We start from the raw sequence: 23,313 nt of genomic DNA, 5'->3' as shown, positions 1-23,313 counted from the left end.
GACTGAATAGTTTAGGTGAAGATGTTATCTGGGAAGGCAAATCATGATAGGCTGCAAAAATGTAATATTTATGTTTACCAAACTGGGGCATTAGATGCTAAGTACAACAGTTATTCTAGATTACAGCAGAGATTAAGAGCAAATCTAAAAAACTTTATTCACTTTTTCAATTTGGTGACAGTGAATTCAAACAAATCATCGTATTAGTAACATGTGCTTCTTCAGTCACATAAGGAATTAAAATACTTTGCAGTGTTTCCCACTTTCAGGCATTGCCTACAAATTTCAATCACTGGAACAATTCAACTTCCCTGTATGTTTACAGGGCCTGTGCCACCACTGTTCATAAGTACAACAAATCCTCAGTTCATTAAAAGTGGAAACTGACCAACGACTTACCGCACTCGCACCTGAGATTTCAGAAGCCCTGGCACAAAACAGGATCAGAGCTGTCGCTAACCAGATACGCCTGGCTGACTAAAGATGGGCCAGAGACACAGGTTGCCCAGAGAGGTGGCGGATGCCCCATCCCTGGAAACGTTCAAGGCCAGGCTGGACGGGGCTGTGAGCAACCTGATCTGGTTGGAGATGTCCCTGCTCCTTGCAGGGGGGTTGGACTGGATGGTCTTGAAAGGTCCCTTGCAGCCCAAACTGTTCTGTGATTCTGTGATTCTGAAAGACCCAGGTTCGCTCAGGTGACCTACCATCGGTAACACGCGGGCTGCGCAGAGACTACCTGTAGCTCGCTAAAATAAACCAGCTCATTTTTCAAAGGTGGGGGCCTACAGACTTCTGAGGAGGCCCCAGGCGGTACAAAAGGGGGCTGCTGGCTGCACAGGGCGGCGCGTGAGGGACCTCCGAAAAGGCCCCCAAAGGAGGGGCTGGGGCCGAGCCGGTGCCCGGGGCCCGGCCGAGTGCCGTTCTGCGGGCGGGAAATGGGAGCCGCACGGTGCCACCCGGGTGTCGCCGCCCCTCAGGGTCTGGCCCCAGGAGCGAGCAGCCCGCGCGAGCCCCCCTGCACGCGAAGGAGGACGGGGGGCTGGCACCGGGCGGCAACGGGGGTTCCTGCACCGTCACGGCGCTATGCTAACGACTGCCCGTCCCATTGGCTGGCGCGGCGGCGGCGGCTCCAAACAATATTTGCATGGCGCTGGACGGCTTCTTTGTTGTCAGCTGCGGCGGGCGGTGCGCGCGCGTTCGCGCGGGGCGGGCGCGCGCCGCCGAGGCCGCCCGCCGGCACCTGCTTCCCCCCCGTTTCTTTCCCCCCCCCCGCCATCTCGCCCCGCGGCGCGAAACTTTGCACCCAGGGTCCGCCACACGCGCCCCGCGCGGCGCGAGCCGCTCCCGCCACTCCTTTTCAGCCGCGCGCGGCCGCCTTTGTGTGCGCAGCCCCGGGGGCGGCGAGAGGGGGGGCGCTGGGGGGCGAACCTGCTGCGCTTCACTACCCGCCCCCGGCCGCCCCCTCCTGCCTCGCTGGGGTTTTCCCCCGCCCCCTCCGGGTGTTGGGGGGTGACTGGCGGCTGGCGCTCCCCTTCTCCGGGCAGGATGGTGGATCTGGACAGCGAGGTGCCGCCGCTCCCGCCGCGGTACCGGTTTCGGGACTTGCTGCTGGGGGACCAGGGCTGGCAGAGCGACGACAGGTGAGCGCGCGGTAGTAGCCCCGGGGCGGGCGCGGCGGAGGGGTCGGGAAACTTTCCCCGGAAAAGGGGTGCGAGGGGCTGCGCTGCCCCGCCCCGCAACCGGGGGCGAGTCCGGGGCTGGCGGCAGCGGGCGTCCCGCAGCCTTCGGGGGTTCTGCCGTCCCTGCGGAGGGGCCGTGCCCGCTTCTTCCCTGCGGCTGCGGTAGGAGGAAGAGCGGGACCGGTACCGCACCGTCTTGGGATGATGAGGTGCACCGAGGGGAGACCCCAAATAACATAGGCTTTTTTTTTTTTTTTTTTTTTTGCCGCGTGTCGTAAAGGCTGACGGCCGGTGTCACTGGATGTTTTTACTGCCCAATATGCGTGCTTCTTTACATGCCGTTTCTTTTCATGCTAGGATCCTAGGCTTGGACGTAACTACTATTAATGTATTCCTTTACGAAAGGAACGCCAGCGTCTTTAATTACAAACCACTAGAAAAAGGTATTTGTTTGTCTCAAGTCGAACAATGCCTTCAAAACGACACCCCCCACACCCCTTATATTAAACAAAAAAAAAACCAACAAACCAGGAACGTGTGTTTCATTTCAAAATGCTAAATGGACAATATTCACGAATACCACACAGCATCAAGGCACGCTGTTTGACCATCCAGCCTGGTGTCAGCAGGCTATGACACAATCCCATCCTGCAAAATCATGTGTGAGATCCACTTGGTAGTAGCAATTTATTGTGGTCAAATGACAGAAAAGCAAAACTGTCTGGGAATATGTAACAGCACATTGGATCGATTTTAATTCAATAGAGTTATGTTGTCAGAATGAGTCTTTAACTCGGCAGTAAGAAACTTTGATTTTAATGCTGCTTTACGTTGTTTGGATTTTAGCTACTTTCCTAAAGAATGATAGATTCTCATTGATTGGTAATAACAAGATCATGCAGATATGTAACTAATTATTACCTTGTTTAGGAGAATGTGCTATACATTGAACCAATTAAACAAATTATGTTTATTGAGACAGTTTTGACATCATGAATAACACCTTAAGATTGTCACAAAAAATAAATGCCGTTGGTTGGAAATGACAGCATTGTAACTACATAATGGAAAGTTAAAAAGTATGTTTATCAAAACATGGGTTTATAGTTTAAAAACATAATTAAACCATAAGTATATTCTGTACTCAACTTCTGTTGCAGTGTTCAGATTTTAGAAAATGTAGATCTTAGCATCTTAGGCCTACATTTTATTTTCTACTGGAACAGGAAAAAAAACCTGCAACCTTTCTTATTTTATCAACTTTATTTCTTTAGCTAGGGTTTTGATGGCTGAAATAAAGAAAATATTCTCTTGACACCTTTTTAAACTACTCTGTGGCTTAACACTTTTGCCAGCTCTAGTGTAAATTTCTGTCAAGCACTTTGCCGACACCAGCTGTTTGACTTGAACTTTGTAAAGTTACCTTCTACAGAAGCAGCATGATCTGGTTTCAAATAGGAAACAGTGTATAAGCAACTGCATAAACCATAGCATCCATGTAGCTATAGAAATGTCTATTTCAAGTCTATGTGCACTTAACAAAATGAAAATAAATAATCCTTAAAAAAATATTGATAGCAGAATTATAGCATAGCAGTATTATAGAGCACGGTTATTGTTGGAAAATTACATCAAAGGACCTAGAGGAAAATGAATAGTTACTTTTATTTATTTCGTTAATATTCATACAAGCATTAAGAGAAAGATCTCTGGCACATCTGAAATACAAAATACAAACCCAGGACTGAAAATGGCTAGTGGAAATGGCCTTCTAGACCTTCAGGTGTTGTCCTGTGCTGGGGCTGGACACAGCTGCACCCTGGCAGGAAGGCTGTGCAGCTGTTTCCCCACAGTGCAATCACCTTTGTGTTTCACCTGAGGCTATGATAGCTGCACTCTCTCCTCCAGCTCTTCAAGTTACTGTAGCAGTCTCTTTTGGTACTAGCTTTCCATTAGCTGAACAAAGTCCATTCTTAAAAAATCTTGAGTATTGTCTTTTTTTTTGGTCCACCTTACATTAGGGTCCTGCCCACATTCTTGTTTTTCTGTACTGGAGGATATCACTTTTAGTACTGAAATATTAATCCAATCTCATGTTGCTGATATTTTGCTATTATCCATTATAGAAAAAGCATACCTGTTCTGCATAGAAATACTGTCAAATGGAGTATTTAGAATATTGGACATACTTTCAGGAAATACTAAATGAGCAAGACAGCAGACCTGTGGGACCCTGAGATCAATTGCTTATTTGTTAGTAATGATTAGTACTACACAAGTATATTTAATTGTTTGCTTTTTTTTTTTTTTGTCTTTTATTTGCACCGTTACACAAGTGGTTCAAGTTTGGTTTTGCTGGAGCGCATCTTTTGTTTTCTATTCTAATTATTGTGCAGTATAGATATTACCAAAGGTGTTGCTTTTAACCCCCCTTTCAGTTGAATGGACATTAACTAGGAATGGAATATCTGAACACTGAAATACAGCTTAAGTAGCCTTACAGTATGGCTACACAATGGCAAGTGATCAGGATAGTTAATTTTAGGAGGTTATTTGCCCTTGGCAGAGATGCTGGAAATAATTCTCTGTATTGTTTCCAGTTCACTGCAACTTCTTGCTTCCACTTGCTTTCAATTCCAGCAGTCTAATTTGTATCAAGGGTTTTCCACCTGTGTGGTCTGTGAATCACAGGTCTGTTACCAGCTGAGCTCTTTGTCTTCTGTCTTAGTCTCATTCCCTTTTTGATCTTCCCAGTCTGTTCATCCTCGAGTTCTCTCTTTTCTCCTTCCATTCTGCCCTTTCTGGAAAGATGTTAAGTTTTTACTGGCTGGGAGGCATGTGTTCCATCTCTGTGTTTTCAGATGCTTGTTGATTCTGCAAAGTGGAGAGGAGATGGAATTATTCCTCTCCTCTGCCACAAACCACCCAGGACTGTGTGTCATCAAATCAGTTTTGATCGCACAGTTTGCCAGTAAGTCATATGGTAGTATTTAATAATAAATATGATTGAAATGATACAGATGTCTCCTCTTTTTCTGCTGAAGGATATATTTCTGACATAAGCATAGTACCCAATTTTGAAACATTACTAGTTATGTTTCTTTAGGAGGAGAGTTTGATCAGCTATTTCTTTTAAAAGATCCTGTTCATTTATAAAATGCACGTATACTAAAATGCTTAGCTGAACGTAACAGGACTCTGATTCAGGAATTTTGTTCTTACCTGTTTGGAGGCAGATTTCTAATTTTTTTTTTTTTTTTTTTCTTGAGGACTTCTCCTATGGTGGAGCTTCACTCAGGCTTCTTTTCTTTTTTTTTTTGGTGTCAGATTTGTGGTCCATTTCTTACTTGCCAATACAGTGACGACCATCTCACTGCTTTTGTATTTTTCTCCTGGAAAAGTAATTCTACTTGCATAGCTTAGATTCCTAACCAACCTTGCAATTTCAGTAACAGATGGGTTTTAGGCTGTCATATTCCACAAACCACCAAATTAGATTGTATATTATTTTTCATAAAAGAAGCTGCTGTGTTTAGAAGAACATGGTGAATCTTTGGCAAATGCATTAGTTCAGTAAATAAACTATTTCAAATAATTTATTAGCATTCTTGAATTTGCTGAGTGATTTGTTTTTTTTTTTTCCCCTGAAAAAAATGGTTGTTAAAACCAGATTTGGTTTTTGAAGGGCTTTTCAAAGGACCTGATTCCCTTTGAAAACTGTGGAGATAAAGCTTGATGCTTACAGTGCACACATTTTAGATGGAATAGTTAAATATTCATTTACTCAGAGGGCTAACTCTTGAATAAAAACTCGCCTGTTTTCCTGTTGCTATATAAAATATTTAAATATTACCTGGATCAATATGAAAAGCTTTCACAGGACAGCATGTAAAAGATCAACCCAGTAGCTACAACGCATGTATGCGTCAGGCCAGTGATTTCTGTGGCAGGTAGGGTAGCACACCAGGTTTCTTCTGGGTGTGTAAATATCCCAGTTTCTGGGCTGAGGGTAAAGAGAAGACTGAGTCATTGACTTTTTCACTGATTTTGTAAATATAGCTAATATCCGTTTGTGAATCTCACAGTTTGTTTTGGTTACTGAAACCATCTGAAACTGAAATAAACTGTTTTGATTTGCTGAGTAATCAGAGATGTTTCTTGACCATAATATGGCTTTCAGTTTGGCTGCTGGAGAAGAGAGCAGAAATAAAGGGGGAACTCTGATTAACACAAGTTATTCACCTGTTAATTCAGTGAGGTTTTACTGAATTGTGACCATAACAGTAAATTATGTAATAAAGCATTTCGTAAACCTACTGATCATCAAGCCTCAGTCTTACCAGCTGTGTTGAAGAGCAAAACAAATAAAAGTAGAAAATATCCTACCTAGTGAAGATTTGACATGTTTAAAGAGGAAGGGGAAAAAAGACAGTATTTATTTTAGGTTCTCATGTGAGCTTTGGAAAGATAGATTGAAGAGGTTATTCTCAAAAAAATGTTTTCTTGTGTACATATGTAGTTACTACAGTACTTCAAAATAGCCAGACCACAGGATACTAGAGATGTAAAGAAAGAATTCTAAGTTAAAAATCAAAAAGCATTTACATTCTGTTGATATCACTAAGGTCAGTCGTATAAATTCAGGGTTTGAGTATCTTGCAGAGTACAATTTAACTCACATTTCTTAAACCATTTATGTACAGATGTCTAGTCTGTTCTTTAGAAGCTTATAAAGATATAAAAGCTGCATTTGTTTTAGTAAATTCAAGCAAGGCACGAATGTTTCCCACCAATGAAGCATGAAAGCTTATACTAGTGATCTGTTTAAATTTTTGTTTGCATGGTTTGGTTATAGCCAGCTGGCCAAAACTGCCTTGAACGCTGCAGTGCCTGGAATAATTTGGCAGTTTGAGTGTCCAAGGAAACACTGTGAGCAGACAAGTTGCAGGGAGTCACCCAGTTTGGGAAACTGATTGATACAATTTTCTCACATATATGTAGGCTAGTTTGTACCATTTAAAGTCAGTGCCTGGGCAAGTTCAACTTACTTAAAGATGTACCCAGAGAGGGTAAAAGTCATTTTGTTGTGAAGGTAACCTCTACATTTTAACATTACATGCTGCTTCTTCTATTTGTGCTGCTAGTTTCTCTCTTTCTGGTCTCCCATATTCCTGCACAATCACACATTCAGATCACGCATATATGGCAGACTGTGTTGCAGAGAGATCCATTTGTAAAGCACAGACCTGCTTATGCTTGGGGTTTTCCTTCCTAAAATATGCAGTATAGCCCTTATACATAGGCAATAAGTGTGTTTTGTCCCAGAGTCCTTAAAAAATGAAAAAACAACCCTGCTGTTAAAGAACTTTGATTTATTTACTATAAATATCTATTTTATACTACAATTCCATTTTACTGCTTGTTGAAGTTTAGCATTGTATACACAGCTAATATGTTGTAGGAAAAAAATAATCACTATTACTGTGCCACTTCAAAATAACATAAAATAAATGGAATGGAAAGAACAAAAAATGAACATAGAAACCCCATATATTTTCCAGCCCCTACCCTCAAAGCATCAGATTTCATAACTTTTCTATATGCTGTTGCAATAAGCGTTTACAATTTCACAGCCATGGAACAAAAATTTACATTTTCCAATTTTGTATTTTTTTCTTTTCTGTATATATGTATACACATAACTGGTATTGGAACATACCAGTTCCAATGCCAATATACACACATTAACTGGGACTGGAAATACATTGCAAATCCTGCTCCTGTACTGAGACGAAAATTTGAGTCATTTTGCTATGTTACATACTTTCATGATGAAACTATAGAGCTAAATTTTACCTTTGTGCAAGAACTGTTCTTACATTGGATACTTAAAGGATTAATTTTAAATCAGCTTTCCCTTCTGATGTGCTTACTGCATAAATGAACATTACCACCTATCTGGAAAGGAAACAGGTTCAGATAATACAGAATGCCTCCACATTACTTGGACAATTGTATCCTGCTGGCTGTCATGTTGACTGGTGACTTTCAAGGAAGAACTCCCTACTATAAATCTCAGAACGCACTTTTAACAGTCATTTGTCACAGTGTGAATTAGTGAGCAAAGCCCTCCCTTTACCTTTCCTTTTGAAAATCACCTGAGATTGTTATACTAAAAGGGGATAAAAAGCCCATGTGTTTCTGAACCAAGTGACTTAAAATAGCTGAGTCTAGATTCAACTTGGACAAAAATTCTATTATAATATCCTCAAAAGAAAATTTTATTATGGTTTCTTCAAGAAACACATAGTCAATTTGGTCTCCTCATTTTAGGAAACGTTAACTTTTATCACAGAACCACAGATCATGTAGTTCCAGTTTAAAATTCTGTTTTAAAAGTTTGGTTTTGATTGAAACTGCTCAAGATCTTAACAGTCTAATTCACTAAGGGAGCAAGTGTTTTCATATCTGCAGAGAGACTCTGCTTAGTAGTGGTTGGAAAGTTTGAGTTGCCCTAAACCTCGAGCCCTTTCTCACTGTACAAAACCACCTAAATTTAAAAAGCATTGAAGAAAAATACTAATATTTGTGAAACTGCTGCATCAGCCACACCAAGAGGTCCATGTTTACATTTTTGTGGCAGGTTTAGGAGTACAGTCCCACATAAGTAAATAGTTAATGTATCTCTGTACGCACCTTCCTTCTAAATTTATTTTAGGATTGAGTCCCTGTTATAGATAAGAGGGAATCAGTTTACTTGTGTAGAAGGAATAGGAAGTAATGCATTGTACAAGACAGTTTTGTCAGCCTCATTTCTGTTTTAGCATCATTCTTGCAACAACAATGGAAGCAAAAATGCATTGTTTCCATATTCCACTTAAACTAGCACACACTGGAATTGGAGAAAGGATATGAAAAGAGAAGAGGAACACTTCAGTGCTGCTATAATTGTATCTGTCTGAGGAAGATGGTGGTAGTATGCCCCAGCAAAAGTTTTCCAGTGCAGACGAGATTTAAGTATCTCAGCTTAAAAAACTCCCACAGATCAAGTAGTCTTCCTCCTCTGGGACAACATGATGCACAGTTAGTGAACGTGCTTGGTACTTCAATCATTGCTTAATTATACACTTACTACTCTAAAGCTCTTATTTTTCCATCTAGAACTTGATACATGCTACTTTGCATCTGGCAGACACTGTAATACTCCGTGGGGAACTGAATCAGTTCTTTCCCAAATGGTTTCTCTCTTAATTTTATGATTATTACTCTATCACAGCCAATAATTATGATTATTTATTTTATAACAGTAAACTTTCTTGCTGCACCATGGATTACTCTCAGAATAACTCTTCCATAACAAATGATAACATTCATTCATATTGTCTCCCTTTCATCCTGTAACAAAGGAATACATCACTTGGAGCATCAGAAATGTCTGAAGCTTCAAATTACTTTTATTGTAAAACTGCCAACCATTTCAGCACTACACATTCAGCTTCTAGACTTCACTGTTAAAGGTGATCTTTTGCACTGAATTCTGTTAAGTACAGTATGCCCAAGTACTTGCACTAATCCACCAAATGCTTTAAAAGTGGATTCTTCATATTTTTTCAAGTAAATGAGCAAGTTAAGTCCTTCCCAGAGGCCCGCACACCACGGTCCCATAATCTCTGTGTCACTGGAGAGAACGCCATTCAAAAACTGTAAGTGTTCTGCAGCACAGAAGATTTGGTACAGAATGCCTTAAAACAGCTGTTAAAGATTTCAGCCTCCCCCGTGCAATCATCTGCTAATTATGTTAGCAGTCAACTTCCTGGTGGGAAGTAGCAGTAAAACAGAAATAGTCATTAAGAGACAAAAACCAGTGTTTATACTCACAGATAAAAACAGTGATATTATTATTTACTCAGAAGTATCCCTTAAGGGACAAATGCTGCCTCTGCGCACAGAAATAGCTGTTAGGAAGTGCTGTAATTTTGAGGTGGAAAGCAGGTTGCTCAGTCTCGCATCACTGTGCTTGACTTGCCCAGTATCAAGCTATGGTAGATGGGGAAGGAAGCCATTAGGTTAAGATCAGTGCAAGTGACTTAGTAAAAAGAAGAAAACTTTGCCTGCCCCTCTGCCTGGGTGTTAAAAGTCTCCAGCCAACTTTAGCCGTTAATAATTGCCTATCTAATAGCTAGCACAAGGACCATATGCCTGGCAGGGGCAATGACAAGATTTGAGCAGCAGTCCTCACTATGGATTAGCTCTGCCAGGAAAGTCCTGCCTTGCCTCCTAGATTTGTTACCCTGAGGCAAACCACTTTGGCTTTTTGCAAAGAAAAGAGTTACCCTTTAGCTTTTTATGGTGTTAAAGTTAATAGCATTTACCATACTTCAAGTGGCTTTAAGTTAACAGAGCTCCATCAAAGTATAGTGATTGTTAAAATATTTAATAAGGAGTAAACATTATAAAATAGCCTCACTATTTTATTGTTCTAAACAGCCAAAAATGTTCTAGATGTTTAATGTTTTTCTCACTTTGTTTTCTCTTCCCCTTGTGACTAGAGAAAACTGCAGAACAGATAAAAGCAGTGTTACCAAACCAAATCGAAAACAAATACAGATGGGAAAAACAACAAGCTGAGTTGCAAATGGAAAATTGTGGTTGTATTTGTTCCTTATGTGACAGCACCTGTTAATGCACAGCATTCCCTGACTCTGGAAGGGGATTTAGTTTCCCATCTTCACACCAAATTCAAAAGAAGCTGAGGGCACTGGTCAGTTATTACTATTGCCCTGTAATTCTCACCATCAGGCACAGGCAGCTATCACAGAGATGGTCTAAAGGCTAAGCTCTATATTTAGCTGAATGTATCCTTTTGAAAAGTAAGCAAGCTATGTTTTCACAGTGTACAACAATCTCGTATTTGATCAGTTGTTCAAAGAGGGTTAATCAGTTAAAAAAATAACTTTTTAAAAAGCATTTTTCTGGATATTGCACATTTTTAAAATTACTGTTTTGTTCTCTCAGTAGTCATTAAAAAAAGAATACAAACACAAAGAGTGGAAAAAAATATTCCATAAGGCACAGATGTTGATTAGTCAAACAGGTTTTATAAAGACTATCAAAATCTAAGTAGATTTTTTCACCCACCTGGGAGCATCATAAAAGTTAAACTTATCTTACAAGAGTAGTTCCAGATTTCATGTATCCATTTGACACCGAGGAATTAATTTACAAACTGTATTCAAACAGTGACCCACACAATCATTTATTTTTGTACTGAGACTGACCACAGATTGCATGAAAATGACAATTTAACTAAAATGATACAAACAACATTCAAAATGCACTGAATTAATTTTAAAGGCTTGATTAGTTTTTGCTTCCCATTTTCCCTCTTATTTGGCAGTTCACAGATCACTGTCTGAGTCCAGGAAAAAACAACAAAGTAAGTTAAGTTTCTGCTGACATTATGAATTAATTTCATACAATTAATTGGCTGTTACTGTTTGTGAAAACTCCAGTGATGTTATTTTTATGTCTCTGTGACTAGCTCAACTGGTCATTCAGAACGTTGAGATTTTAGTATGATGTTGGCAGTATTGCATGTGGTAGGAAGAAAAAGGCTGGCTACTAGAAATGTTTCAGCGTATAGAGGAAATGTCTCTGAGTGTGTAGGAGAGAGGAGCCTTTGGTGAGCCTCTGATAGGCAGTCTTCTGACATACACCATGGGCTAGTCTGAAACTGTTGTGGAAGACCTCAGGTTTTGCTCTTTATTTCAGAAAAAAAATGAGGTATTAGAAGATCACCATTATAAAAATTATGAGGTGAACGTCTTCTTCCAAGGCAGAGATAACTGGGGATGTAGAGTTGTCTAGCAACCTGTTGCTACTGGACTTCAAGCTAAGGTGAACTGAGCATTTAGAAATTCCTTTCCTTTCTAAGATGACAGTGTCACTTCACAGTGATATAAATGGTCATATGGAGAAAAGGAAGAGCTGGACCTACTACTATGCCTTTTTATATCGCCCTAGACATTTGATGATCGATTATCAGACCTCCTGATATCAATACTGCCAATCCATTCCCATTCATAAACAGATCCCTTCACTGTATCCACATATCCCACCTAAGCCTGGTCAGCATTAAGTTCTGTATAAGCCTTCAAAACAAGATGACAGAACAATACCCGTCCTAACCCACCTCACCAGTACAGTTAGCTAAAGAGATCTTAAATAATTTGACTCTCACCAAAGCCAGCAAACTGAAATTTCTGCATTCATGTGGAAAGTCACATTTAAGGGGGGGAAAAGAGAGTTTATATTGAACAGGCCAATTTTCTGAAGGCATCTGCAAAATGATTTTCTAAACACACACAAGGTACATTGTGAAAGTCTGAAGTTATTAATTTGAAAAATTAAATACTAGTCATACTATTCTACCAGCCATACTACTGATGAACAGCATTTTACTTCACAGAGTGCTAAGATATTCAGTGCTATTTAACATTAATAAAGATGAAAGAATTAAACTAAAATACTGTGAAAATGGATATTTTAAATTTTTCCTAATCTAATCTAATGAAAAGACAATTAAAACCATGCCTTATGATCAATCAGTAGTGTATTAGCTCTCTCTGAGTAAGGAGACTGAGATTTATATGAAGTCCGTAATTATATGTACTGTGTTAGCTGTGGAGAGAACAGTATCAGACAGGTGACATTTTAGAGATAATGATGACTTTTAAAATACTTGTTCTATTATGTGTTCAAAGTTCTTGAATCATTACCACTACTTAATGAGACAGTACCAATTTGTATTAAAGTTTTGTAAATTTGTAATATGTTAAACAATAATCATATACTATGGTGGTACTGTGCAGCAAACTGCAAGGCAGAAAGCAATGCCACACCACTGTTAGATATATTACAGTGCATATATGTATTTACAGTATATATATACAGTATATATTACAGGGTATAGATATGTTAAGCTGCAAGTATTACTTCAGAAATCCTATGTATTTTATCCTCCACTTGGATGACAACATTGTAGCCAAAGCACCTTTAAATACTAGAGAATGAAGATAGGTATGTATCTATGCACAATTCTTTTGGGAAGCATCACCAGCAGGAGACGTCATCAGCAGCCTTCTGTTGATTTGGCAGAGTAAATGGAGTGTCTGACAACCTTTCCTCTGTGGGAAACATCAGGCAAGACATCTACCATCAGTACTGCTTTTGTTTAATACCGTTTTCTGAGTCTTTGCCTGAATACTCCACCTCTTTGTATTTTTCTGTTAAATGGTTGCCTTGTCCGATGTGTAACTGTTAAACACGTGATCAAGGGAGACAAAGAGTGTACAGCTCCCATCATGTCAGGGAAATTGTGATAATCTCATTCAGCTCTATATTTACTTCTCAGAGCTGTTGGCATTCTAATGGCAGCTTTTGGGGGATTGTATAGGTGTTTCCAGGTTGCCAGCCTGGACTGTTTGAATATGTAACTTTAAAAAAAAAAACAACAGAAAAAACCCCAAAAAAACCCAACCCAAAGACCAAACCAAAACCAAAAGACATTCCTTTTTTTAAAGTTACCCTGGTCCTGAGCATGTGTAAAAAGAATGTGCAGTATCACTTTCACTTTTTATGCCCCCCTCACCCCCTTTTTCACTTTTTAACACTTCAGCTATATATGGAATCTCAGATAAATTATTTCTAGGCTTGTTAAAGTATCTGTGGGAAGTTCCTGACAAATTTAATTTTACTTTTTGCTATTTTTTTCCTTTCAGATCAGGCATGGTTCCTAAATATTGCTGATCTAAGTAAAGCTGTAGACAAGTGGGGAATTGAGCAAAGTACAGAAAAAAAATGAATGAAACATTTAATCTAACTTTGTTGCTTTGGATGTCATGTTCTTGCATCCTACCTAATTTAATATTACTTCTACCTGTAGAAGGAAGAATATAAAGAAGAAATAAATGTTTGCACCAAAAAAATTTAGTTTAAATGGTCTGATGTACACACTTTTAGAATACAATCCAAAAGATAATGGTATAATATTTGTAGTTACTAAAAATTCCAAAAATAGTACATTTAGTATCATTACCTTTAAGAGTACTATTATTAACTAGTGATATTTCTCCTTTGGGAATACTGCTGGCTATGACTAGAGTAAAAAAAGAGCTATAAAAACTAGACTTCATTGTGTATTGTTGTGGGGTTTTTTTCCTCATAAATAGAGCTCATATGAAGGTGAGGAGTGATCAGAATTAGCTAGATTTTTTTTTTTTTAAGATGAAAAATACTATGCGCATTTACAACTCAGCTTGGTCAATAAATTTCCATAATGGCTTTCAGTAACTCTGAAGAGGTTATTTTAATCCTTCCCACAAAAGAAACTGAAGAAAGGCTAAATTATCATACTGAATAGTGGTTTGATGGTAATTAGCACAAAGCTTGATTTTAATTGGAATTCTAATATTGTCAAAGCTGGAAAATCTCTTGCAAGTACTTTTCTTCTTCTCTGATTAAGTAAAAATTCACACTCCAAGAAGTTTCAATTTTCACTTTAGATCATAGAACAAAAAAGAGATTTCAGCATTTATTCCCTATTGCAAAACCTAATGTAGATAACCTACAAAAGGCACTGTTCCTCAGAAATCATGTATAAGTGGAAAACCTCTCAAACACCAACTGTATTCCTTATTTGCCATGCTCCCCTCTTCTCATAATCACTTCTTATAACATATAGTTGAGACTATATATTGTGGAAGCAAAACACCAACATTTTATCCATCAGATCGCTATGCTGCCTTAAGTGGATTTGTACAAATTCTGATCCGTGCAGCAAGACTGTTGAATAGAAAGCATACCAGGCAACACAGTATCAAGCTTTATGAACCACTTTACTCATTGCACCTTGACCCAATGTAACTTATTAAGGCACCAGATATAACTGCACAGATTTTTGAATATATGGAAAACTCAAAGCTAGCTTCAGTTCTCCTTATCACTAGAATAAATATAGGCATAATAGGTAAAAATTAAACACAACTCATCTTAAGAAATTTCCTGTGAATTCATATGCTGATTTTTTTCACTATCAAATGTGCAGTAATAGTTTAGTATTCTATTTTAAACCTCTGATAAATGACAGGTATGTGGACATTTGCACCCCCTACAAATTTGGGATGTATGTACAATTAATAGTTACTGGCCCTTTTCTGTGCTGTTCTATATTGAGGTTCATGGAGCATTATGCCAGTGAACCCCTCTCCTTTACATTACATAATGCATATATGAAATGGCGGTGCTATCAATGCATAGATAGAATATTTCAGATGACGTCTTAGTGACCAGTGTTTGACAATCTAAAAATATTCTAGAAGATTGAGAAGTTCACAAATAAGTCATGTGTATCTGTCAAAATATTGAAAATAATATGTTGTTGTTATTCATTACTTTAAGAATGGAGATGCTTTGCGCACTTCTGAAAATATAACTGCTCTACAAGTCCAATGCTAAACAATAAGCAGATAAGAAAATGATAACTGAATATTGTAGCACCTAGTTTTCTTGTAAACCTTGTTACCAAGTCCCGTTTCAAGTACTCCTGTCCCTTGTCTAAGAGAATGTAAACTGGCTAATATGGAGTATCAGGAGTCTGTGAAATTTAGTTATATTATGAAGCAAAGCATGTCCAGCATTTCTTTTAATTTCATTTATTTTAATCCGGAAGGTACCCTAGGCTGAAGATTACAGTATCAGATAATGAACTGAAACTTTGAACAGGTTTTTTTTTGTGTGTAAAGCTTTGTATCAGAATGCAAATATCTGGCATCAGAAATGAGCTAGCATTTAAAGTAGCTGGCATTTAGGTAGCTAAGAGGAAGTTTTGCTCTCATTAACATTACAAGGAAAGCTCTCATAAATTACTATATAGCTGTCTAACCATATACAGAAGATCTAAATCTTACTCTGAAGTCTGACTGAGATTTTGGTGAGGTGTTACACAGATAAGCATAAAAAAAAAATTACAGTGTCAAGTTTATATTCAGAATAAAAAAAAAATAGTCATATGAGTTTAAAGTTAATTCAGTAAATTCAGTTAAAGTTTGGTGATTATCAAAGGCATCAAAGAGAAAATCCAGAATGGTATAGAAAATTTCACATCATTGGTATTTGATCATCTCACCCAGAACATGGTAGCATAAGCCGCAATGGTGGTTGAATGCTACAATACTGACCTAAACAGACTCCATAAATGGAGCAGAAAAACTATTTAACGCTATATTTGAATATAGCTGAGATACACTTCTCAATTTCTAGTGGAGAAATAGTTCAATATAGTCAACTGGAATAAAGTTATTCTGTTGATAAATTATACTAATTTTCTTTTCAACAGTGCAGAACCACAAAAAAAAAAAAAGATTCTGAGAAAAAGAAAACCAAAAACTGTAGGTAGACCAATTTTTTTAATCTTTGAATCTAGACTGAATTCAGGCTACAGCTTTCTCAACAAATTTCCCCAAACCAGTCATTATTTTGTGGCTTCATTAGTGATAAGAATCTGGACCATTATTTTGAAGACAAAGTCATTTTAACCTGAGACTCTTTCCTTTCACAACACTTGGCGGTATGAAAGCATGATTTTATAACTTTTATCTATTTGTAGTTTTTGTGGTAACATTTTAGAGTTGGAGAGTAGACTGCTGAAATAAGTAAGTGACCACAGACAATACAGGAGGTCCGGGCTACAGAAGAGATTGGAATCAGGACCTCAAAGACATACAACAGAAGGCAATGTTTTCTCTTACCTGTCTGCCATTAGATGGGTAGATTAGACGATAGGATGTTTAAAACATAGGAAGCAAAATAACTGTAGTCTTTCTGCTCTTCCTGTGCAGGTGGTAGACCACAAGTCCTAAGCTTTCCATTTTCTTTCAGGTAATTTCTCGGAACTGTAACAATGCAATTTCGGACCTTTCAGTTCAGTCATAGAGGTACCAGAAGCGGAAGATGGATACAGGTAGTTTGTCTGAGCTATAAGGAAAGAAAAAGAAAAAAAAAAGGCAAAATAAAGGCCTTGTAACTCTCTGGTTTTCTGAGTCAGACAAGCTTGGAAACTGTTCATATTTCTTTTCCCTTTCCTTATTAAAAAGAAAATATATATATATATACACACCCTCTATTTTCATTACCAAAAAATCCTAGAAAGAGTGAATGCAGTAGAATATTTGAAAACCTGAGACTGAAATGTTACCAAAACAGACTAATTTCCTTGTAATAAAGGGAAGAAAATTGAAAAGTGAGCACAAATCAAAGTTGTTAATCTGCTCTTGCCTTATCAGATATGAAGATTGAATCTTAGCCCACAGTGAGATAAACAGCGAAAATCTCATTAAATGGTGCAGGATAACTGAGTATTTACAGTTTAATTTCCATTCAAACCTTTCTTCATAATTATTACGCTAAGACCACTGTTTTTTTTAACCACGAAATTCTTGATCTTCTTTTATATATTTAGTCATAAATTCTTAACAGAAAAAGCTGATATTTTCTCTGATGTGTTCTGTTTGTCTCAGTACCTAGCAAAGCAGTGTCCTATGTACTGGAAGTCTTAATTTGTGGTGTAAAAAAAAAAAAAAAAAGAAGAGCTGAACAACTTAGGTTTATCCTGTGGGGTTTTTTTAATTGAAGTAAAAGTATTTGGTGATCTATTAATTGCTTTTACCTCCACTTATCAGCAAAGTACATTGCTTGCCTTAGTACTTATATATAAATATAACTCATAAAGCAGACATGAGTATGTTTATATTATCACTTGCATGACAACTGTGTATAATTTTACCAAAGCAATACAGACAGCAGAAAAATGAGAAGTAATCATTAGCAATGTTATTCTTCAGCCACATTATCCGAATACCTAATATACATGCCTAGGACTATGCAGTGTTCTGACAGCCTATTCCAACTGTTTTCCTCCCCTTTCCCAAAGTAGCTTATTCTATACCTGGAGTGTATGACTGTCCTGTTTGACCACAAAGCATTTTTATCTCCTCTCTGACCAGATGTACAAAAGCCAGAGTCTGGTTGATAAATGCTGAAGAACACATTTTTACCTTAGTGATCAATATATTCACACCACAGGAAGAGAGTTGACGTATATGGATTTCTTCGGTTTTTTTTGTGTTGCAGCTGAATATATGAATACAAGTTGCAAAATGTCACTGCTGTTGGTTATTTTAGTGTTCTTATTGTCTGAGTTCAAGGCAAATAAAGATTGATTTTTGTCTTGCTTAGTCTGCTTCTGCTTTATAGGTGCAACCGGCCTCTGCTTTGCTACGTCTATAAGAAGTTATCTATTCTATCTAAAGGAATATTGTATGTTCCTTTATGAAACAGAATTTTGTACTATTTTATTTTTCAAGTTAAATTACTATCCTATTCAGTAGGTTCTTTTCCTCTTTGACTTTCAAGCTAATTTATTATATTAAAAGTGTTTAAAAAAATTTGTATGTTTCTGTAGCCATACTAGCATTTTTACTGTACATTCTTTCCAAAAGCAATTATCTTGTGTGAGGATAGGCACTCACTTTGTGTTATATCAACCCTGTTTATTTACTTTTTGAGTTGTTTACTTCTTTTCCTTATTATAAGCATTTGATTTTTTTACCTTCAGTATCAATCTCCAGAGAACTCTTTCAAATACCTTATAAAAATTTAAGTACATGATGTTCACTTCAGACTTCCCCCTTATCTCTGTCTTCCAATTATCTCTTAATGGAGCAGAGTGCTACAGCTCATACCCTATTTTTATCTATCTTTTTCTTCATTCTTAGTTTGTTCTCAGGCTAAATCCAACTTTTAGGTCTTGGCAAAGGTGCCATTTATTCTTTTTCATCTCTTGTTGACATTCTAATAAGTACTTATATCTTCATCATTCTTAATGTAATTTATAAGAATATTTTTGTTTGCCTTTTGCCATGATTTTATTTAGCTGCTATTTTTGTGTCTTTACTCTTATCTCTAATACCATGGTTACAAAATATGTGAATTCAATGTCTGGCATTGTAGCCTAGACTCTGTGCCTGGAAACTCCTCTAAAATTTGAGCAATGTTAGGAGTATGACAACCCAAATATATAAAACTAATCAAAATTACGATATTCATTGAATAACATTAACCGTACATTGAGTCTACCCATGCATGTTGCTCACATCCAGTTAGGAATTGTGTGGATGTACTTGTGGCTCCACAAAAAAGGAAATCACTCCACACGGAGCATTATCTCCTGTCTGTTTAAATTACTAAGGTGCTTTCCAGTCTAAGTGTCTATGGAATTGGATCCTTGAGACTCTTAAAACTTTTTAAGACAAAGCATTCCTAGGAGTTCATAAAGAGAAAAATGAGAGGAACAGAAGAGCACTGGAAGGAAGACATTGTGACAAACAAAAAATCTGACTTTGAACTTCATACATACTGGACTCATTTTTTAATTGTATTTTGATACAATTGAGAGACCTTGAGTCTAGGTCAGACCATTGTAGAAAAGCACCGTAGGGAAAGAGGAGCATATGATTCCCATTTCAAAAAGAGTGTATCAGAAGTCAAGCAATGTCCAGCAAGTAGATGGAGCACAGGCCTAGGATGTATAGATCAAATACGAATCAAACAATGAAGAATTCAGGGTACTGAACTACCCCTAATCCTGAAGACATACAAAAGACTGATACTTGAGGGGCACTTTCAGAGTGAACATTTGAACACAGCAAGCATGAAAATGGAAAAATGAATGGAGGAAAAATAGGCAAGGTTACAGCAGTAAATGGTGCACAGCCGCCTTCTAGACAGAGCAGTGTTTGTTAACCTTCACGTGTAGATATGTAGTTGTGTGGTGGAGTGGGACTGGGATTCAACTATAGACTGCAGGTAACTACTACTTCTCCAGAATCAGTTTAGCACAAAAAAAGATGATCCATAAAAGCCTCCTTTTAAGAATACTGTGTTTATGCATCTTCTTCCTTGTACTTCTTTCAAACATGATTCTGACTATGTCTGTAAAAGGGTCAATTTTGATATTATGAACACTACAAATTGAAATATGGAACTATATAATGCTTTATTTTAGTAATCTATCAGTGTATAATGCTGTTTCAGTTGACTGTGTAAATTTCTACAGCTGAAAGTTAAGATTTGTAAGTTTTCTAACTCCCATTGTTAAAAAGGGTGAAAGCTCTTACTATTTTTTTTGCCAGTCATATAGCCTAATTCTGATATAAGCTCTTTTCCAACTTTCCCCTCAACATTCATCCCATTCCCACGTATATTCCCATATTCTCTCCATTTTGTTCTTAGCATCAATATAGTTATTATTGAAACAAGTCATCAGCATTTTCCTGATGATACCAAAGTGCTCCTGATGCTGTGTTCTGAAGTGCTAAAATGTGCTGTGGAACTTTTGTATTAGTTAACATTAGACAGCCTAATACAGGCAGTGTAATTAAGGAAAGGTTGCAGAGAAACATCTGTGCTATCTTAGACAGAAGTAACTTGTGCTTGTGAAATGGGCTTTGACTGGATGATTATTAGCATGATCAAGTAAATAAGTGATATGTTCAGCTTACACTACCCTATAGGAGCTCTAACATCCAAATAGTGACAGATATATAATTTTTTTCATAATCTGTTTGGAAATATTTTAGCACTTTAAGAAGATCGTTTAGGGATTTGGTCTATAAAAATATTGTCTCTTATTTTGAAAATAAGATAATAACATTTGTCTAGATTTGAAGGAGACAAAAATGAACCAACTAATTTATTTTTAAAATGCTGTTTATAAATATATAAATTTCCCAGTTGCAAAAATTCTGAATGAACATGTAATAGAACTATGACAGGTATTATTACTGTATTCTGAATATCATAGATGTTTTTACAGTATCAGTGGAAGGCCTCTCCTAAAAGCCTTGCTAGCTAAGGACCAGTGAGGGCAGTATGTATAGCCAGCAAAAGTCTCACTGGCAATGAATGCAGAGCAGTTATTAAGCTAAATCAAGATTTAGTTTTAAACATGGTTATTGACAACATAATTTTTATTTTTTTTTAAAGACTCGATAGCAACATAAACCCAGATACCTGTAATCACATTTATGAATGCGATTTCATGAACATCGCACTGTACAGTCCTAGTCTAGAGTTTTCGGTTGTCATCTCCCCACCTGTCCTTTCCTTCCATTGTTTTCATTATCTGGGCAACTGAAGAATTGGTCCATTAACTTTGTGGCAGCAAATTGATGCTGTCTTTTACACCAATAGAAAGAGATGGTTCGTAATCACTGTCAGTCAGTCAAACACTGCAGTTGCACTAAGGTCCTGCCTTTTCCACTGTCCCAGAGTGTTTGCTCCTGCTGTGCCTTTGGATCAGCTATGATAATCACAACGGTTCAGTCTGATCAACAAACTGATCCAACTGAAAACACTCTCTCCAAAGGAAAGAATGTAATTGGTATTCAATTAGAGCAGATTTCTAGTGAGACTCATCTGGAAATCACCCCTTTGGAAGGGCGACATGAGCCGAGACCCACCTTGTGGAGATGGCAAGTTCATCAGACAACATCTTAACTTGCCAGTATACCTACTGCTCTCTGCCAACACTCAGCACAAGCCTGTTTTACTTAGTTCAGAGAGAAGTGATTTGGTGTTTACATCTAATTTGTACACCAATCTGTACCACTGTTTTATCTGGTAGTAAGCCAATCAAGCGTTGATTGGTCAGTACTGATAGATTTAATGACAGTTGGCAAGAAATTGCATTGTTGAGAGCAGTAGAGAAAGCAGTGAACTACATGTTGATAAGTAAACAACTATTTAGTTCCAAACATAAATCAAACATCTCCTGCATCTGTAACTAAAAACTGCCTATATGACTTTCCTGAAAGCCAGCACTAAGCCAATAAATACTGAAGAGATGATTCGGTGAGGACATGCATCTGAATATTCCTTAACGATTTTGCTGCTTCTGCAGAGAGATCCCAAATCTACACTAGTAAAAGACTCCACGCTGAACACATATACATATTTTCCGTATAGTGTATACCCTTGACTGCAAGTTTATCACTCATACACCATAACATTAAAGACTTCAGCTAGTTCAAACAGACTGGTAGACCTGGAATCTAGACCTAAGCGTACCCTTATGTCCCGAACACCTCTGCATTGCCAGGCCTCTGGCAGCAGCCTTTGCTCTGTAGTGTGAGTAATAGAAAGCTCCAATCAAAGCCCAAGGCTTGAGCCTCTTCTTTCAGGGCTGCTATTTCCTCCACTGCAGGCTGCAAAAGTAACGAAACTGTTCCATCAGTCTGAGCCCAGGAACTTTGTGTAAAGTAGCCACTGCCCACATTATAATCGTGGGCAGCTGCTTTTATTTGCCACATGGCATGCTGCTTTGTGAGCTTTGCTACTGCTTCCCCCAGCCTCTGCTTAAGCTTCATTGTGCTAGCTGCTGTCTGTGCCTCCTTTGTAAGTTACTTCTCATGTTTTTCTGGGGCTTTTTTGTTTGCTTGTTTGCAGTGGTTTTTTTTTTTTAAACACACAACTGGAGAAATAATCAGTTTTATCATTTGGCCTTCATGGACTACTACTCCAATAGTGATTTGGACTGTCAGACTTTTATTTAAACTCTATTGTACTATATGGCACCTGTCATATAAAGGTTTCAGATAATATCTCTGGACATATGATATCTTAACTTGCCAGTCCTACCCAGATATTTACATTTACATTGCTAGGTAGATGTGTGCATGGATTTACCTTCCATAGAGCATAAAACTCAGCCAGCGTTCTTTGTGCTGTATAAACTGCTGTGAGTGAGTCTGCTCAACAGGGCCCTGGAGACCAGCTTTGGTACTTACTCCACGCTCATCATATCCTTCTCTGAAGGGGATTAGGAGGTGGCAAAGCAAACTGTGGTGACAACTGGAGAGACAAGAGAAAGTTATGAGGATTAGGGATAGAAGGAAAGGAGTAAGTGGCAAGAGTGGTAACAGAAAGTGACATTGAGCACTTTTCTTCCTTCACATCTCCCGAGCTGAAGAAACATTCTACAGTTTTGCTGAAGGAAACAAGCAAGAGGTCAAATAATCAAGGAATCAAAGATGTATGTATCACAGGTTATAGAGATGTACATACAGACTACAGGTGATCTCACTGGAGACTAAAATTAGCAACAACTTTTTTTTTTTCTGGTGAAGTAAAGGTCTAAATATTTGAAGGTTATAGTGTCTTAAGAATTTTGCTGCTTACTTTCCCTTGACTTGTCAGTAAAGTCCACTAGTTTCTGAAAATACAGTTCACACCTGGCCTGCCTTTTCATCATAGACACATGTGAATTGTAGACTGAGTGTCAAACCTTCATTGACTGGGGAGGAATTTTGCCTGCAAGGCTTTTTCTATAGCAGGAAGAATATTTTTTGATGGAATTGTGTGATTCGGGTTCCGAGGTATCATGTTAGTATCACATCACAGGAAATACAGAAGGCATTTCACTGGCTTCATTTTGAAGCTGGATTTTTAGATCCAGCAACTGCAATACGTTCAGATGTTATTTTCTGAAGATTAATGGTTATGTACACTTCAGGTTTAA

The 23,313-nt window shown here is 38.0% G+C and overlaps 1 protein-coding gene across 3 annotated transcripts in view; it reads left to right on the top strand.

Moving 5' to 3' along the window:
* The first annotated feature begins 1,324 nt into the window (after positions 1-1,324).
* Positions 1,325-23,313, top strand: part of KCNT2 (potassium sodium-activated channel subfamily T member 2) — a 141,993-nt gene continuing 120,004 nt past the window's right edge. For all 3 annotated transcript variants that reach the window (XM_086753725.1, XM_086753724.1, XM_086753723.1), the window contains exon 1: positions 1,325-1,640. In XM_086753725.1, coding sequence (XP_086609851.1) covers positions 1,546-1,640 — 95 coding nt within the window. In that variant the 5' untranslated portion in view covers positions 1,325-1,545. The remainder of the gene's footprint in view (positions 1,641-23,313) is intronic.

This window comes from Chlamydotis macqueenii, chromosome 8 (genome assembly GCF_036417535.1).
Source record: "Chlamydotis macqueenii isolate bChlMac1 chromosome 8, bChlMac1.mat, whole genome shotgun sequence".
Taxonomy (NCBI): domain Eukaryota; kingdom Metazoa; phylum Chordata; class Aves; order Otidiformes; family Otididae; genus Chlamydotis; species Chlamydotis macqueenii.
This window is presented reverse-complemented; position numbering and strand designations above follow the sequence as displayed.